The sequence below is a fragment of the Pituophis catenifer genome, unplaced genomic scaffold (genome assembly GCF_029215685.1).
Source record: "Pituophis catenifer annectens isolate HBS135680 unplaced genomic scaffold, rPitCat1.0.hap2 SCAF_2, whole genome shotgun sequence".
NCBI classification, from domain to species: domain Eukaryota; kingdom Metazoa; phylum Chordata; class Lepidosauria; order Squamata; family Colubridae; genus Pituophis; species Pituophis catenifer.
The window spans coordinates 217876928-217894016 of NW_027256882.1; the positions used below are offsets into that span (position 1 = coordinate 217876928).

Below are 17089 nucleotides of genomic sequence, written 5' to 3' on the forward strand. Positions count from 1 at the left end.
TAAAAGGCTCATATTTTTCATATTCATATTTTTGGCACAAGAGAAGTAGCCATTATTACTTGCAAGCATCTTTATTTGATAGGTAATTCATCTACAGCGGCTATTTTTTTTAATAACTCTCCAGAAGCTTGTAAGCCATGAACCCCCAAACAGATTATTTTTCACCTAAAGAAAGAGAAGCCAACGTGCTCTGGGCAAAATTCCTTGCAATCATCTCAGAGCATTACAGTACATTTGGGAGTAGATTTCTACTTAATCTTCAGCGAAAAAGAAAACAACAACTCACCAGGCGCTTTACGTATTTGAAAACGAAACTGATGTAAATGAATTGTGTTGGGACTGATCACAAGGACTCCCTGCAGTCGGCTGAACCATTTATTTCCAACCTCCTGGTGGTGTGGGGAATAGATTTAGGACAGGTAGATTTTTAAAAGGGTGGAACTTACCTATGAGCACGGAGCTTCCTTGGCTCAATATTTTTCTTGTTCCTGAAGGAGATGTTATCACCGAAGGAATGCCTGGCCCCACGAGAGACAGAGTGGCTGCCATGTCTTCAAATTGAAGAGGGAGCTGTGGTGGATCTGGGAATATATCACAGAGACAAAGATACAGTAAGGCACTTTCTCTCTGTGAATGAGATTAATTCCTAATATTATTTAGTAATCCCTTCAGAAAGACTTAATCTTGGTGAAATGAATGGATTTTAAAAGAAGCCAATTTTTAAAAAACTGCATGCCAGAGAGATGGAAAAGGAATTCCTACAAGCTAAGAAAACTTGTGTCAACATTAAAACAAAAACAAAAAACGGCCAAAGTCATACCCTGAAAAATAAGATCTGCTAAGGCTATTGACGTATGATTTGGGAATGCAGCACAGGGTTTCCAGAAGGGGCACACCTCCTCAACAAATCTACAGTAGCTTTCGCTTAGTCTAGCCTGCTGTCTTTCTCTTCTCAAGCAGTATGGAGTAAAAGTGGCACAAGCATGTTATTAGGCAAGGAAATCCATCACTGAGTCTCATAAATCAGCCCCAGGAATACATTACCACTCAGGCTCTGGACCTGACAATGCCTTTCTAAATCACCCAGCTAAGCTCAAACTATTTCCTATTTAGAAACATAAGACAAAGTAAACTTCACCCTCTGATGACCCGAATCCCTCCCTTTTTTGGGGGTTGTATATATATATATATATATATATATATAAAAAACAACCTCTGGCAGACTGAGTTTATGCATTTGTCATCAAGGTGTGAAATTGGTAGGTGTCACTTTGCAATTTGTTATAGGTCCGGCTTCTCCAACAACAGAAAACGGGAGGAGAGTGTTTTTCATGGAGGGAAGCTTGTTATGGAGAAGGGATCTCTTCCACCTTCAGCCACTTGGAAAAGCTGAAGAAAAATTCCCAGAGTTGATTGATCCTCCCCCAAACCCTGCCTGAACCCACTGCAGGGGTGTCACTATGAGGTCTCAGGGATGTCAGTGGGAGTTGGGGATGTGTATGAGATTTTCAGCCAGGTTTAAAGGTCTGGCCTTCCAACGTATTTCATGTTAAGTGGGGGACAAGAGTAAAAGAATTATATTGCAAGGACATATGTTATGGATGCCCTCTTGTAATTCACAGCAATCAGCAGCTCTGGTGTTTTTTTTTTAAAAAAAACAACAGAGATTTTTTTCTTTGGCAGCATTACATATGACAAGTTAATTTTCATTCTCGTAGTTGCCAGGTTAGAGCAAAGCGGAGAGAAATGGCTGGTCTGAAGGTGAGAAAGATTAACGGTCCTTGAGGCCCTCTCCCTGACACACCCCTAAATGTTTTAAATCTTGGTTTATCATGAAGCCTTAAATGGACTCAAAAATAAAACTGATTCAGTTGAATTACATTTATTAGCAGGCACATATTTTGGAATGCTTGTCTTTCATAGCTCTACTGTTTAAATATCAGATAGCATTCTCAGCCATGTGAAATAATTATAACAATATTCCACGAAGTCCAAAGCGGAGAAATTGGAGTCAGTGACAAAAAATTTAATCCTTCCCTCAGGAGACAAATGACACCAAGGGCTACCACATCTGGGTTGGAAAAAACTGGGTGACCAATTAGAAGACGGTGAAGAGGCACTGAAAACAGTTACTATACTACAGGTAGTCCTCGACTTATGACAATTGACCCCCAAGTTTCTGTTGTTAAGTGAGCTTTGCCCCATTTTTCCATCTTTCTTGCTACATCTGTTAAATGAATCACCACAGTCGATAAGCTAGTAACATGGTTGTTAAATGAATCTGGCTTCCCCATTGACTTTGTTTGTCAGATGGTCGCAAAAGGTGAACACGGGACCTTGGGACTCAGCAACATCATAAGTATGAGTCAGTTGCCAAGCATCTAAATTTTGATCACATGATCATGGGGATGCTACAAAGGTTGCAGGTGTGAAAAAAGGTCCTAAATCCCTTTTTTCAGTGCCGCTGTAACTTGGAACGGTCACTAAATGAACTGTTGTAAGTCGAGGACTACCTGTACTATCTAGTAGTCTTACACAGACTGTGGTAGACCAGATTTGGTAGCACTAGGCATACAATTATGATATACATTATTTAAAAGGAAAATTGGGTCAGTTTTCCAATGGAGGGAGAGGGTGTCAATAAATAGTAGATTTCAAGCATGTGGAACCCTGTCATTTCTCCAAAGCCCAATTCTGAGGAAAGTATTTGCTATGGGATTGGACATTTGTGAAAAAGTCCTATTAATTATCAGTTGGAAAGTTGGTCCTAGCATCATTACTTTTTGCAGAAGCTTGATTCTTCTCGTGATTTTTTTTCTTCTTCCATTCAATCATGTTCAATTTTCAGAGGCTGCCGGGGCATGTCCCTGCCAACCTCCCTGTCCCTTTTCTTAACAAGGTTTTCCAGAAATGGTTTTCCATTGCCTCCTTCCTAAGGATGAGAGAGACTGACTGGTCCAAGTCCATCCAACTGGCTTCGTGCCTAAGGCAGGACTGGAACTCACAGTCTTCCTATTTCTAGCCTGATGCCTAAACCAAATTGGCTTTCTTTCTCATGATAAAAATATTAGTCTGAAAGAGATAAATTCCTGATGCCTTAGTGCTCCAATTATTTACCAGTTCCCCTCTCTGGAAAATGCAGTTTTCATTTAAAAAAAAATCTATACCTGATTTCCCCCAATTAAATTATACTACTACTCCATTGATCACAGTTTTTTTGGTTGGAGAAAAAAATGACAAAATATATTAATTCTTGAAAAGATTGCATACTTTAACTTACCGAGGACTAATAGATGAGTGCTTTCCGTTACCTCCCCGCGGATGTTGGCAGCCCTGCACGAATACAAGCCTTGATCTGAGATAGATACGTTTGGAATCAGCAGTGTTCCATCATGGATGTGAAGGTCAGGGGCCATCTTGATTTTGTTCCTGAACCAGGTAAGTTCTGCCTCAGGCACACCTGATGTAGGAACACAATGAAAGAGAGACAGAGAGAAACACAAAGAATACCCATGGTGAACCTTGTGCAAAGAGCATTGATGTATGGTACCAAAGCAACGTATTGTTCTACAGTCTATTTTTGTGCTTGTTTAACAGTGCAGACAATTAAAAAAGTGTTTTCAACATATGAAGGTTCCAGACATGTTGCTTTCGTCTTCCATGTCCCAAAGGTGCTTTTTCAGGAGATAACTGGACTTTCTTGTTTTTTCTTTGAGGAGGTTTTGCTTCTTGGATAAGAAGCGAAACTTCTTCAAGGAAAAAACAAGGAAGTTTATATTTATACTTTATATACTTTATTTAAAGGAGAAGCATAAAGATTCCAAATGTTATATTTTAACTTTCCCAAAGAAAGGGAAAACATTCAAATGAGTTTCCTTGAATACTGTGCATTTTGCCTTCCCCAAATCATCAGCAGATAGTAGTTGTACCGCTGGTATTTCTGAGGCACTTCTGTCATGGAAAAAACACATGGTAGCTCTGTCTTTTCTGATCCTTCTTTCCAAATTTGTAACCAGAGAAGTGCAACTATCCTGAAAGTGCCTGGCCTGATCCTCCTCTTGCTGGTATGTAGAGGGACATTGCGTGCACGTAGTCCTCGACTTATGACCACAACTGAGCCCAAAATTTATGTTTCTAAGCAAGAACAGAACACGTGAAATAAATTTTGCCCCATTTTATGACCTTTCTTGCCACAGTTGTTAAATGAATCACTGCAGTTGTTAAGTGATTAAGATAGTTGTTAATTCAATCTGGCTTTCCCATTGACTTCGCTTGTCAGAAGGTCGCAACAGGGGATGACACAACCTCTGGACACTGCAACAGTCATAAATATGAACCAAGCATATGCCAAGCATCTGAATTTTTGATCACATGACCATGGGGATGCAACAATGGTCGTAAGTGTAAAAAATGGTCATAAATCTTTTTTCAGTGCTATTGTAACTTCAAACAGTCACTAAATAAGCTGTTGTAAGTCGAGGACTACCTGTAATCGCCCTTGTCCTGTAGTTTGGAACTAGGCCTGGATTGCTCTTATCGTAATTACTGGAATTAGTTGATCCATACAATTAAGTTTATTGGGTGTATATCAGGGGTGAAATCTACTTACCTTCCCTACTGGTTTGGAAGTGCATGCGCCGTGCGTCACATGCGCGCACGGACTCTTTGCGCATGTGCAAACCCTTCTGTGCATGCACAGAGGGTAAAGAACAGGTTATTTCCTGGTTAAAACCAGGAAGTAACAACGACTGGGCAGGTGGGCGGAGCCTCGCACTGCCACCTCTATCAGTTCTCCGAACCATCCGCCGCCATCGTTACCGGTTCAGCCGAAGCGATAGCATTTCACCCCTGTTGTATATCCTTTCTCTTTTGTCCTGTGGTTGGCCAAGCTTTAAGGGGCAATTTTAAGTAGGGAAATAGCAGGGGAAGATCTAATTTCTCTCTCTTCCAATGCTTTGGCCCTAATTCAACCTCTGCCTTCACTGGTTGTTAAATAAAGAAAAAAATAACTTGGGAGATCCAGTCTGATCTTCCTGATGACATCTAATTTCACTCTTACTGAGATGTCTATGGAGAGAGATATCCAATCCCATTTAGCAACCTTACATGGGTTGGAACTTGCAATAAATGATTGCACTTTATCTTCTGCCAGTCTACTTTTCCTTAACCTCGCCATCAGTTACTGTTTTTCTTCCATCATTTTTTAAAAAATTCTTCTTCCATAGTTTCATTCCCTTCTCCTGTGGTCTCCCTTCCATTATGCTAAACAAAGGTGTGTATGGATTCTTGTTTTCAGTTTGTGGAAGAGAGAGTCACTTCTTCTTGTTGATTTTATTTCTGCAAACTCTGGGACTCAACTTGAAGAAAAAACACACTGTTACTTCTTAGTGGCACTATTCTGCACACAAAGTTTTTGGCATAGGCAGCCTGAGATTGTCACAATTGGTGATAACTGATCTGGCAATTTAGTGGCAAGGCACAATCAACTGGAAATATAACTCATCTTCAGCCTTACAGCAAAGTCAGAAGTGAGACAGGAAAGTATAAATTATCCACTGCAACAGTCTAACATTACTCTCACTCACATATATCTGCAATGCACTTTTAATCTTAAGATCACCTATTTCATTTTCAAACTTCATCACTTTGTGTTCATATTTCACTGTTTACAGCCAAATTTACCATGTGAAACTAAATCCCATAACACTGACTGTCATCGAGGCTCCGCAAACAACAGGGAGGGGATTTTATTCGGCTACAGTTCTGGGTAAAATCTTGCGGCTCTAACCTACAGCGCTATTTGATACAGAACAGTGCATATATCCAGATTTCAAACCTTCGCTATGATTACCTGTATTATCCATTCCCTTGCCTCAAGGTAAACACAAATCAATCAAATTTATATGTTCCATCTGTAGGAAGCAATTGCATGGGAAAAGGAAGAGTCAGGCATTAAAGAGAATATAGTCGTTAAGTTTTCATAGATCCTTGGGTTGAGTTTTACTCCAATGTGCTAAAAACTGCCTTTTGAAGACATGGCAGAAATGAAGACGTAGTAGCTGCTCCACATTTTTAATTGTAGGCAACATGAGAGGTTGTTTTGAATGAAAGTACATTTAAAAAAAAATACTTTGGCCACCTAATGAGAAGGAAGGACTCACTGGAGAAGAGCCTAATGCTGAGAAAGATCGAGGGCAAAAGAAGAAGGGGACGACAGAGAACGAGGTGGCTGGATGGAGTCACTGAAGCAGTCGGTGTGAGCTTAAATGGACTCCAGAGGATGGTAGAGGACAAGAAGGCCTGGAGGAACGTTGTTTATGGGGTCGCGATGGGTCGGACACGACTTCGCAACTAACAACAACAAACATTTTTTAAAAAAAATCTGGTGTCATTTGTCATCCATAGTATTGACAGCGATAAGGACAAATGAGGGAGAATATATTAGGGAGAGATAGTCTTGATAGCCCTTATCCTGGGATAATACATAGCAACCTTCATCTGAACCCAAAAGAGAAAATACTATAAATACAAAGAAATCATATTGCCAGCTGGAAGAAGGATATTGTAAGTACTGCTAGACCAAAAAGTGATGTAGGAACGATTCACTAATTCATTGCATTAAGGATTACCCTTTTGGTGGGCTGTATCATCCATCAAGTACGAAGTATTATTTTCCATCCCTTGTTCTACTCAATTCTTTGTTTTCTGCTCTTATAGCTCACTCCTCTGTAGGTCCCAAAACCAGAATGGTTCATTATGGAATAATACCTTATGATACATTCTCTCATATTAGCTTACAATTTCCTCCCTTTTCCCCATAAATTCCAAGATGGCTGAAGGAAAAACACTTAAGGCTTTACTCTATGATAATCCAGAAATGTCAGTAAAGTTAGCAACTCTGATCCAAACTGGACATGGTTTCTCATTTCATTGACTCCTGCTTGTTTCCAAGCCTAATGCCAAGGCCTGGTATTAACCTCCAACATCTTTCAAAGCAGGAAGCCACAATTCCTGAACATATTCCTTCCTGAGTCTATAAATAAAAAATACTGTATATGTTACAAATCACTTTGTATATTAAAATATGGCAGAGAGGCACATTTTTTATTATTTTGATTACTTTTTCTAAATTATGAATTGCTTTCCTCCCAAAATGAGCTCTGTAGTAGGATTACTCAAAATGGACACATTGCATTGCTCATAAAAGGCTAAGCTGACTCATAAAAGTTTGGTTCATAGGCCCTTCCCTAATGTTCTAGTATGTTTGCTGTTCTTTGTTATTCTTACTTGCACTAATACAGATTTCAAATTTTGTTGTTGCCATAACAAGTATCTCTAACCTTAAGACAGAGTTCATTACATAGAAGCTTACGGTGCCTTATCAGATAAGCTACATTTCAATCTTCAGTTGTCCAGTATAAAGATTTTCTCCTGAAAGCACAGTTGGAAAGCAGGTAGATGCATGATTCATTTTTGGATAAAATAGAACTAAAGCATCCTATGGTTAATTGAAAGATTAAGGCCTTCATGGTTAATTAATGGAAATTATGGTGGCTTTGTCATGCCCCAAACTTATGAAACTACCTTAAAGGTAAAGGTTCCCCTTGCACATATGTGTTAGCCGTTCCTGATTCTAGGGGGCAGTGTTCATCTCTGTTTCAAAGCTGAAGAGCCAGTGCTGACCAAAGACATCTCTGTGGTCATGTGGCCGGCATGACTAAATGCCAAAAGGCGCATGGAACACTGTTACCTTCCCACCAAAGGTGGTCCCTATTTTTCTACTTGCATTGTTTACGTGCTTTCGAACTGCTAGGTTGGCAGAAGCTGGGACAAGTCACGGGAGCTCACTCCGTTATGCGGCACTAGGGATTCGAACTGCTGAGCTGCCGACCTTTTGATCGACAAGCTCAGCATCTCAACCACTGAGCCACTGCATCCCTTATGAAACTACCTTACACTGATTTAAATCATTGTTTCATCTCACTCAGAATGCTCTAAACTGACATGCCACAAATTAGGGGACTGGAGACTAAAACATATGAAGAACGGTTACAGGAACTGGGCATGGCTAGTCTAGTGAAAAGAAGAGAAGCACCTGGGGTGACATGATAGCAGTGTTCCAATATTTGATGGGTGCCACAGAGAGGAGGCAGACAATCTATTTTCCAAAGCACCCGATAGCTAGTTAATGGATGGAAACTGATCAAGGAGAGATTTAACCTAGAAATAAGGAGAAATTTTTTGACAGTGAGAACGATCAACCAATGGAACATTTTGCCTTCAGAAGTTGTGGGTCCTTCATCACTGGAAGTTTTCAAGAAGAGACTGGACAGCCATCTGTCAGAAATGGTATAAGGTTTCCTGCTTCAGCAAGGGGTTGGACTAGATCAGGGGTTGGCAACCTTAAACACTCAAAGAACCACAAAAGTCCTAACCAGAAGACCCCTGTTCAATTCTGGAGCTGACTGGAAGTCCGGTTCCCCTACCATACAGTCTCCTCCTAGCACACCGTCCTTTTTCCTCTACTGGTCCTAACCAAAAGCCCTATCCATTGTGGAGCTGACTGGCGACAGGGAGCCGCAGCAGAGGGGTGAAATAACCACATGTGGCTCCAGAGCCGCAGATTGCTGACCCCTGGACTAGATGACCTACAAGATCCCCTACAACTCTGTTTGTCAGTTTTGGAAGCCATGTTAGGCCGGAAGCTTCAATGCTGCCACCTTCTCATGTGTGGGAAAGTAGGAGGGGGGATTAAGGAGAGGGGTTGTTAGTAGACATAATAGCATTCTTCCTGTCAGTCAAGGTCAGGGAGATCCAGCATCTGGAGAAGGAGTGGTCAGGGGGCTGGGTCGAGATGGAAGGGACGTTGATTGGAGCATGTGATCAACTGGGGAGTAAGGGGATGGTTTTGGGGGGGTTTTGACTTACTGAGGGAAAACCCGGGCTTTTCAGATTTGGGTTTTCCCAGATGTGCCAGTTTGCCTATTCTAGTAAAGAGAACTTTGGAAAATGCTTGCTTTGGCATCTTTACTTGGAGTTGGGGGTTTTCTGGAACGCTGACACTGTTGTTCTATTTAACTCTAAGGCCTCAGGCAATGCTTGGAGCTATATTTCAGATCTGCATTAAATTAGGCTCTTCCACTGCAGAGCAATCCCTAGCAATCCAATAAAATGCTTTGGTGAGATATTTCAAATAGGATGTAATGAAACCTAAATGCAGAACTTTAAGCCTGCTCATTAATATAATTATAACAGACCTGCAATTTGGCAGCTAATGGTCACATTTACTCCTGGAATTGTTTTCACTGTGCTTCCGATATCAACAGAAATCGTCGGCAAGTTTTGGTTGGTCACGGTATTTCTTGAGGTCTTTATCAGTGGTTTCCCTGAAAAGACACCACAAATTATAAAACAAATAAGACAAGAAACAAAGCATAGGCATAGTTACAACTTATAAATAAAGGAGAACATTTGTAGCTCAGGCTTGAAATGAGGGGTCCTTGCTTGTTTTGAGCTTGTTTTCTCGCAGACCCTAACTAAGTAACAACTGATGATGTTACCTAGTTTGGGCAATGAAACCTCTGCAACAAATCAAAGAAGCTCAGAGAGCACCAAGGACCCCTCATTACAACTTATTTATTTGTCAGATTTATACCAGTAAATGATTTCTGCTGAGCTAAGCAATGAAAACAGCACACAAACCTAATTACTAAGACGAATGGAAGTGAAATAATCTTGGGAGGGACAGGTTCAAAAACCAATTGACAATTTGTACATGATTGTAAGCAACATGTCAGTTTATAAACAGATACTTGATAAATATCTCTTGCTTTTATAATCCTACCCAGATATGTATTAAGATTTATTTTGCACAATTCCCTTGATCAAGCAAATTGGCTGTAGAACTAGAGAAATGAAAGCCAGTTGCATCAATAAATCAGAATGTAACTAAAGCTATTATCTGCCTAATTAAATCACAGTCTTGACATCTAATTGTATGCAGATACTATACTCACTTTGATTACTTCTATAATGCTAATTTAAATTATCCTGATGTTTTTCCTTAAGGTCTTATGTACCGTACTTGACTTTCATCTTTGGAAATTTCCATATGGGGCGCCTGGAAATTAAAGCAGTAGACTCCTGGTTTAAATTGATGATCTAAAAATAAGAATCCTGCAAAGTTTAATGAATCGTAGCAATCTCACGTTGTCGGGAGGGAGGCAGGGTGAGAGAGAATCCTAGAAATATATAAACCTTAGTGCAGATTCACCTATCTGCATTCTGGTCATCCACTTCATGAAATTTGAATGTGGGTTAAGTTCTGAATGCTGGCTGATTTTGTAGGGCCTCTGATGTAAGCTTGTTCATAGGCTATCAGAAGGAGAAATGGGTGGGGTTGATCTTGGGCCAAGACAGGAGCCTATAATGTCTAAAAAAAATTAATCCCTTATAAATCTACAATAGCAGGAAGGGGAAAGAATTGGCAAGGAAATAATGGGTGTAAATTGAGAAGGAAGAGGAGGAGGAGGAAGAATTATGGGTGCTTTAGTTGGCAGCATCAACTAAAAATATGGAAATCTGATTTTGTTTCTATGCCTCTCCTTCCCCCAATACATATGTCACTAACACAAATTCATAAGCCATCATAACAGCTAAAATATACTTTTATGTGTAACTGGTTGTATTTCAATCCCCATTCTGTAGAAGAAACCCACAAACGCATGGCAGCTTTTGTTTATATCATTTGCATGCAGAGTCCTTTAAATGTCAATATAAAGAAATATCCAGCCACAAACATGTTCTAGTAAGTCATGAAAAGTTCACACAGTTCTCATATTTTATTGGGTGCTCCTAAATCACAGAGAAAGAGAGACCTCAACTGGCAACTGGTCTTTTAATTCACTGGGTTTTTTTTTCCCCCACGATCTTCTCATTAGATTAAATACTTGTCTGCTGTTAGCCTATAAAAAGCAATTTGTCATTCCAAAAATGGAAACATTTGCCCTTTGCAAACTCATGTGTTAAATTAATCAATAAGCCAAGTGTTTCATTCAGCCTGAACCAAGATTGCCCACTTCCTCTGAGAAGTCCAGCCCTCCCCTCCTTCACCGCAATGTTGTTTTAATTGCACATTATCACATTTGTACAACTTGGTATCCAGATTTGAAGCTGCTGAATGACTGGATACCTGTGGCTCGTGTTTGACAGATGCGGCTATTCAGAAGCTGCCCAAAAGCAGCTTTGCATCTAGAAAATTTGACCCAGGAGATTTTGCATTTCCTAATTTGTTTGCATGAGAAAATGAAATCAAGGCACGGACTATTTTGTTAGGAAAAAAAAACTGTTGCTGGTTACTGAAAACCTGCAAACAATCTAAATGTGTGTGTCTTGTGTGTCTTATGAACCTACACGCATGCATGTATTAGACAGTGATTGATTAGGCTCCATAAATTGGCTTGGATCAAAACTGTGGTTTGAAGGAAGAGGCTTTCCTTCCAAAACTCTAGTCTAAAGTTAAAGCCTTTGGAATGTGCCCATTGGGAATAGACGAACTGCAAAGACTCTTTATAGCCTGGATTGCCATAGCACTAAACTTTAGAATTCAAGCATTTATCTGGATCCGAATGGATTAATTACTTCAATGCTTTCTGTTGTATTGCTGTTAAATCGATGTTGTTTTACCATATTTGTGCTTTTAAGGAGAAACAGCTGTATTGATGGGGTTTTTTTCGGGGGGGGGAGGAGGAACTGTCTGCCACAATGAATGTAAAAGTGAAGTTTAATGATGAGAAATTAATGTTCGGTGAGTTGACATTTCTAGAAATGTCAGATGGCCTGATCAACATATCTGGAGAAAGCCACACTTTTCTCTGGAGTGATCTTAGTGTCTAAAGCAAACTGAGAAACATGTATCAAGCCATGATTTTTGATCGTGAATGATTTAAATCGACTACAGTTTAAATAGAGTTTCTGCTTCTACCTTGGAAGCTGTGACAAACAGAGATGAGTTCAAAACAGAATAAGTTTGATTTTGTGCCAGAAAAAAAAGATGGTGGTAAGGTGGCAGCTTTGTATATACAATACTAAAGTAGTTTAGCATTACATCTAAATTAGGCGTCAGAATCTGGATCCTGGGTCAGAAAAAAGTATCAGTTAACCATCAGTTAGACACCAAGATCACTCCAGAGAAAAGGTTTAGGAAGGATTGCATGCAAACTTCTAGGTAAGTCCCCAGTGGGGTTTACTCCAGATATGTTGATCAGGCCATCTGACAGTTCTAGATATGTCAATTCACCAAACGCTAATATCTCATCATTAAACTTCACTTTTACATTCATTGTGGCAGACAGTTCTCCCATCCACCCCATTCTTACTTTAGGAGCTACTTTGTCTGAAGTAACTCCATACATACTGGTTTAAATACTACAACTATACCCTAACCTTTAAATACTTCAGAGGGCATGATAAAACTTCTGCAGCAGTATTCAAAGTTGTTTCTAACTTCTGTGGCTCATAACTGTAGCATCACAGGTTATTTTGCTTTCCACGCAAGCCTATCATCACACTGCCATTTGTTTGGCAATCCTACTTATACCCATAATAAGGGCATAAGAACCTAAAAAAACTCTATGATTTGTAAAGCTTGAGATGAAACATGTGCTTTGGAATGCGGGTGTCTGGATTAGTTCCTGAAGTATTCTTGCTGGCATTTTTGGAAGTGCCAGCAAGCACTTCTGAAGACTGGCAGGGAGTGATTGGCCCAAGTCAATCAGCTGACTTTGGGCCTAAGGCTAGGCTGGACTAGAACTCAGAGTCTCCTGTTTTCTAACCTAATGTCTAATTAAGACACCAAACTGGCTGTCTTAATACTTCCATGTCCTCTTCATAACTTCCATGGTTTATGTTTATCCCAGAACTTTTGTACATAGCATATTGATTCATGAGTTCAACTAAATGTATATCAATGTTCTTAGAGACAGCCTACTAAAAGATAGTTACATTCTCTCAGGTTAAAAGAATTAGGAAGACAGGCACCTCATATATCTGGGGAAATGCACACTTAGCTTAAATACGAGGGGTAGTACCGGGAGCTGTTTTTCTACTGACTACTTGTGGAATTCTAGAGGCCCTTTATTGCAACTGTTCATCCAAATAATTAAGGCCACATTATACAGAGCAAACATATTGATACGTAGCCAAAAACCATTGATGCTGATTTGCAACAGCTAGCAGTTCTCCAGGTTATTAGGTAGCACTTTTCAACAAGAGGGGATCCAGATTCTGACCTGACACCTCCTGTGTGTAAAACATGAGATCCACTACAGAACCAAATTCCATTTTGGACAAAACAATCTGGAATGGATGAACTTTTGGAATGATCTAGCCAGTCTCTTTTCATTTTCTCGTTCTGTAACTTTGCATGTTATTAAAAAGCTACTTGCTGGCCAAGCACCTAAAGAGTTTAAAGCAAGCACAATCTCACAACGTCACTGCTCTTCCCAGAAAGGTTTTCATTAATGCTGATCCAAGTGAACAAAGATTTAATTTGTCATAGAACTAAACTGTCGGTGTAAACAAGAAACTTAATCTGCTCTGAGCTTTCGCTTGCCAGTGACGGGAAGTGTGCCAACCATGCTTTGGCTGCAAGACGGGGAAAGAAAGAGCTTGACCTTACAAGATGTTGACTGAGCAGATAACATGCAATCCAACCAATTATTTAGAGCAATGCTTAACTTCAGGAATATGAGGAATCTCACTAACTCTCAGGAGATCACTATTAGTTTGGCTTCAGCACTAATGAGATGTCTGGTTCTTTTACAATTTAGTCTAAGAGAGAAAGATTTATAGAAAAAATTGGAGCCACCACCAAGCATAAAAAAAAATTAAGGGGTCAAAACATCCCACTCTGATGGATTTAACAAATTAAATCCTTATCATTCTACTAAAAAGAGAAACAGTCATAAAAGCAAAATATGGCAGAGAGATCAGACCAAAATATAGGGTTTTTTTTAGACTTTCGGCCTAAAAGTTTAATAAAGGTAAATCCATCACCGTGTTATCATTATTTTGGTCAAGACATCAGTATATTTCAGCAGCCACTGAATGATTGAATCTTTCCATTTGAACTAAAATATCAAAATCAATTGCTCTCTCTGCCGAAATATATAGAGGTGATAGAAGTGGGAAAATGGAACGAAAAACGTGGCACATGTTTTAATATATCTGTCTTAAATAATCATCTCAGCAATAATATTAAAATATAAAAGTCAGTGTATATTAAAAAGAAAACTAAGGACACCCCAGAATTAAGCGATTTATAATCCCTCTTTTTGCATATCAAAATGTTAATATTCCCATATCACCAGCCTCTTGTTTTCTTTTATATTAACATGTTAGTATTCCCATTTCACCAGCCTCTTGCTTAGATTCAGAGTCTCAGTGTCAGGGTCTCTGACACTGAGACTCTGAAGCTAAGCAAGAGGCTCAGGACCTAGTGAAATTGTAAAGGTGGAGGGTTCTGATAGGAGACACTAGCTACCAAATTGAAGACCAATCATAATGGTCCAAGAGAGAGAGATTAATATACAAATAGTAAAGCATAAATCAGAGTACTTCCTGGATCTGGCACCTGACTTCAAGACTACTTCTGGAAATTTTAAAACAGAAGTGTCCCAAAGGTGCTTTTTCAAGAGGCAACTGGACTTTTGTCCAGTTGTCTCTTGAAAAGGCACCTTTGGGACAACCATCACCTGGATGACTGAGAATCTCCATAGACATTTGGCGACTAAAACAGGAGCATGTTTTAGAATCTTGAAATAATGCCAAATCTAGTTCTTGGCAACACTCCTTGATCTTAACATAAGGAAAAGTTCCATTCACATTCTTCCATCCTTGAAATTCAGGCATATATACCCCTCACATGACAAACCCAAAATAAATTCTACAAAATGATACACTTCACTAATTCTATTTAAACTGCCGTGACCCTCTCTACAAATAATCCTAGAAAATGAAGGAGTAAAATATATCAAGCTAGCATTTAATATCTTGTGAAATTTTTAGAGCAAGACATCAAAATTGGGGAAAACATCAATAAACAAAGTTAAATAAAGTTTAAAAAACTCCAACATTGGTAGGATTTTTAAACTTGGAGGTTATCTCACTTGTGCTTAAAACTGCAAGAACATGGAGTTACCTGCTAATGTGATGGCAATGGAGACAGAGTCAGAGCCCAACACATTGGTTGCATTGCAAGTATAGAAGCCTACGTCGGCTTCAACTGGTTCTAGGATTTGCAAGGAGTCATCTGGTTGAAGAAGAATCCTGTAATGACAGACAAATACGTTAAAAGTCTTAAAAATTGGATGCCAAGAAAATTATTACTCAGCACTTCTGGGTAAGACCCCAGAGGAAAAAAACACCAGCCAAAGGCTAAACTTATTTGAATAATTGTATTCAGAATGACATTTAAAAAAAGATTTTTTTCATCCCGTTTTTTCATATACTGTATAACTCAAGATGGCAAATATACAATACCAGTACCGTTTATTTATTTATATTGCATTTTTATTATTCTTTCAAAACAACTCAAGGTGAGAACATATTCACCACACTTTCCTCCTCTTATTTTTCCCACAACCACCCTAAGAGGTAGGTTTTGCTGAGAGAGAATGACTGGCCCAAAGTCATCCTAAGTTTAAATTATAAGCTTTGCAGATTCAGTTTCATTAAATAACAAGCACTATATACCAATACCAAACTAGGTGGATCATCTGTAATCTGCTGTTATTTAAAATATGCACACATTACCATTTTATCTCATATCAACCTTGATATTTACAAGCTACATCTTGCATCTTGTTACATCTTGCATCATCACCGAAAATGTGTTTCTGATTTTTTTATTCCTCCCGCTGCCTGTCAAGCTGGTCAGTACACTAAGTTCAGAGTCTGGCCTCATGACTCTATTATATTTTGTTCAGAAAATAGTCATGTAATTGGTATCGGGCCTCCATTCTGCATTTTCCTTGGAAAGTTGTCTTTATTAGTGCTCCAATATGAGATAATAAGAAATACCATATGCAAAAGGGCTGAAACCTTCTTTCAAATGTTCTCGTCATGTAAGTGTTAAAAATTAGGAGTTTCTGAAACTATTAAAGGACAGATTCCATTGATTTTACCATGGTGCTCTTGACACTGTAAAAGGTATATATTTGGAGGAATCTACTGATTGCACAATCAATGTTAGTGACAACGTATCTGAAATTATAACCCCAAAGCTTGACAACTCTTATCCTGTTCAAAATATTTCAATTTACCTTAGAGTAAAACTGAAGTTAAAATTCAGAATCTGGGTTTGGCCACAGAGGCGTTGCTGCCACTGGGAGAAGAACAGGATATAGCAGCTCTTAGATGAAGAACCCTTAAAACTCAGTTGTATAAACTGGAATACAATTGGGTCAGGGCAAGATCTGTTCCAAAGTGATCTCGTATTTTAACCATCTTACAGTTAATGAATTCCTTAGGGCTTTTTCAGGGCTCCGCTTTGACATCCTGTCATCAAATGTCATAGAATGCAGGTTTCAGGAAAAAAATCATGTGCCCAAAGGACTCGACCCTGCTATCAGAATACTGAATTATTGCCTAACCTGTTGCTCTGTGGCAACTTTGCCGAGAGACCCATAGTAAGCTTCTAACCTCCTTTTTGGTCATTCCCTGGATGACCAGATAAAGATTTTGTAAAACTTCTTCTGGCAGATAAAGACCCTAACACAACATTATGTTTGCATTTGTGTCCTGCAAGATATGTGCTTAAAGAGTTGTTGTTGTTAGTTGCGAAGTCGTGTCCAACCCATCGCGACCCCATGGTCAACTTTCCTCCAGGCCTTCCTGTCCTCTACCATCCCCCGGAGACCATTTAAGCTCACACTGACTGCTTCAGTGATTCGATCAGCCATCTCATTCTCTGCTGTCCCCTTCTTCTTTTACCCCCAATCGTTCCCAGCATTAGGGCTCTTCTCCAGTGACGCCTTCCTTCTCATTAAGTGGCCAAAGTATTTCAGTTTCATCTTCAGGATCTGGCCTT

The 17089-nt window shown here is 39.4% G+C and overlaps 1 protein-coding gene across 1 annotated transcript in view; it reads right to left on the reverse strand.

Moving 5' to 3' along the window:
- ADAMTSL1 (ADAMTS like 1) overlaps window positions 1-17089 on the reverse strand; it is a 508728-nt gene that overhangs the window by 21638 nt on the left and 470001 nt on the right. The window contains exons 21-24 of the mRNA XM_070938587.1: window positions 15200-15327; window positions 9258-9386; window positions 3281-3460; window positions 447-581 (exon numbers count right to left, since the gene is read on the reverse strand). Coding sequence (XP_070794688.1) covers window positions 447-581; window positions 3281-3460; window positions 9258-9386; window positions 15200-15327 — 572 coding nt within the window. The remainder of the gene's footprint in view (window positions 1-446; window positions 582-3280; window positions 3461-9257; window positions 9387-15199; window positions 15328-17089) is intronic.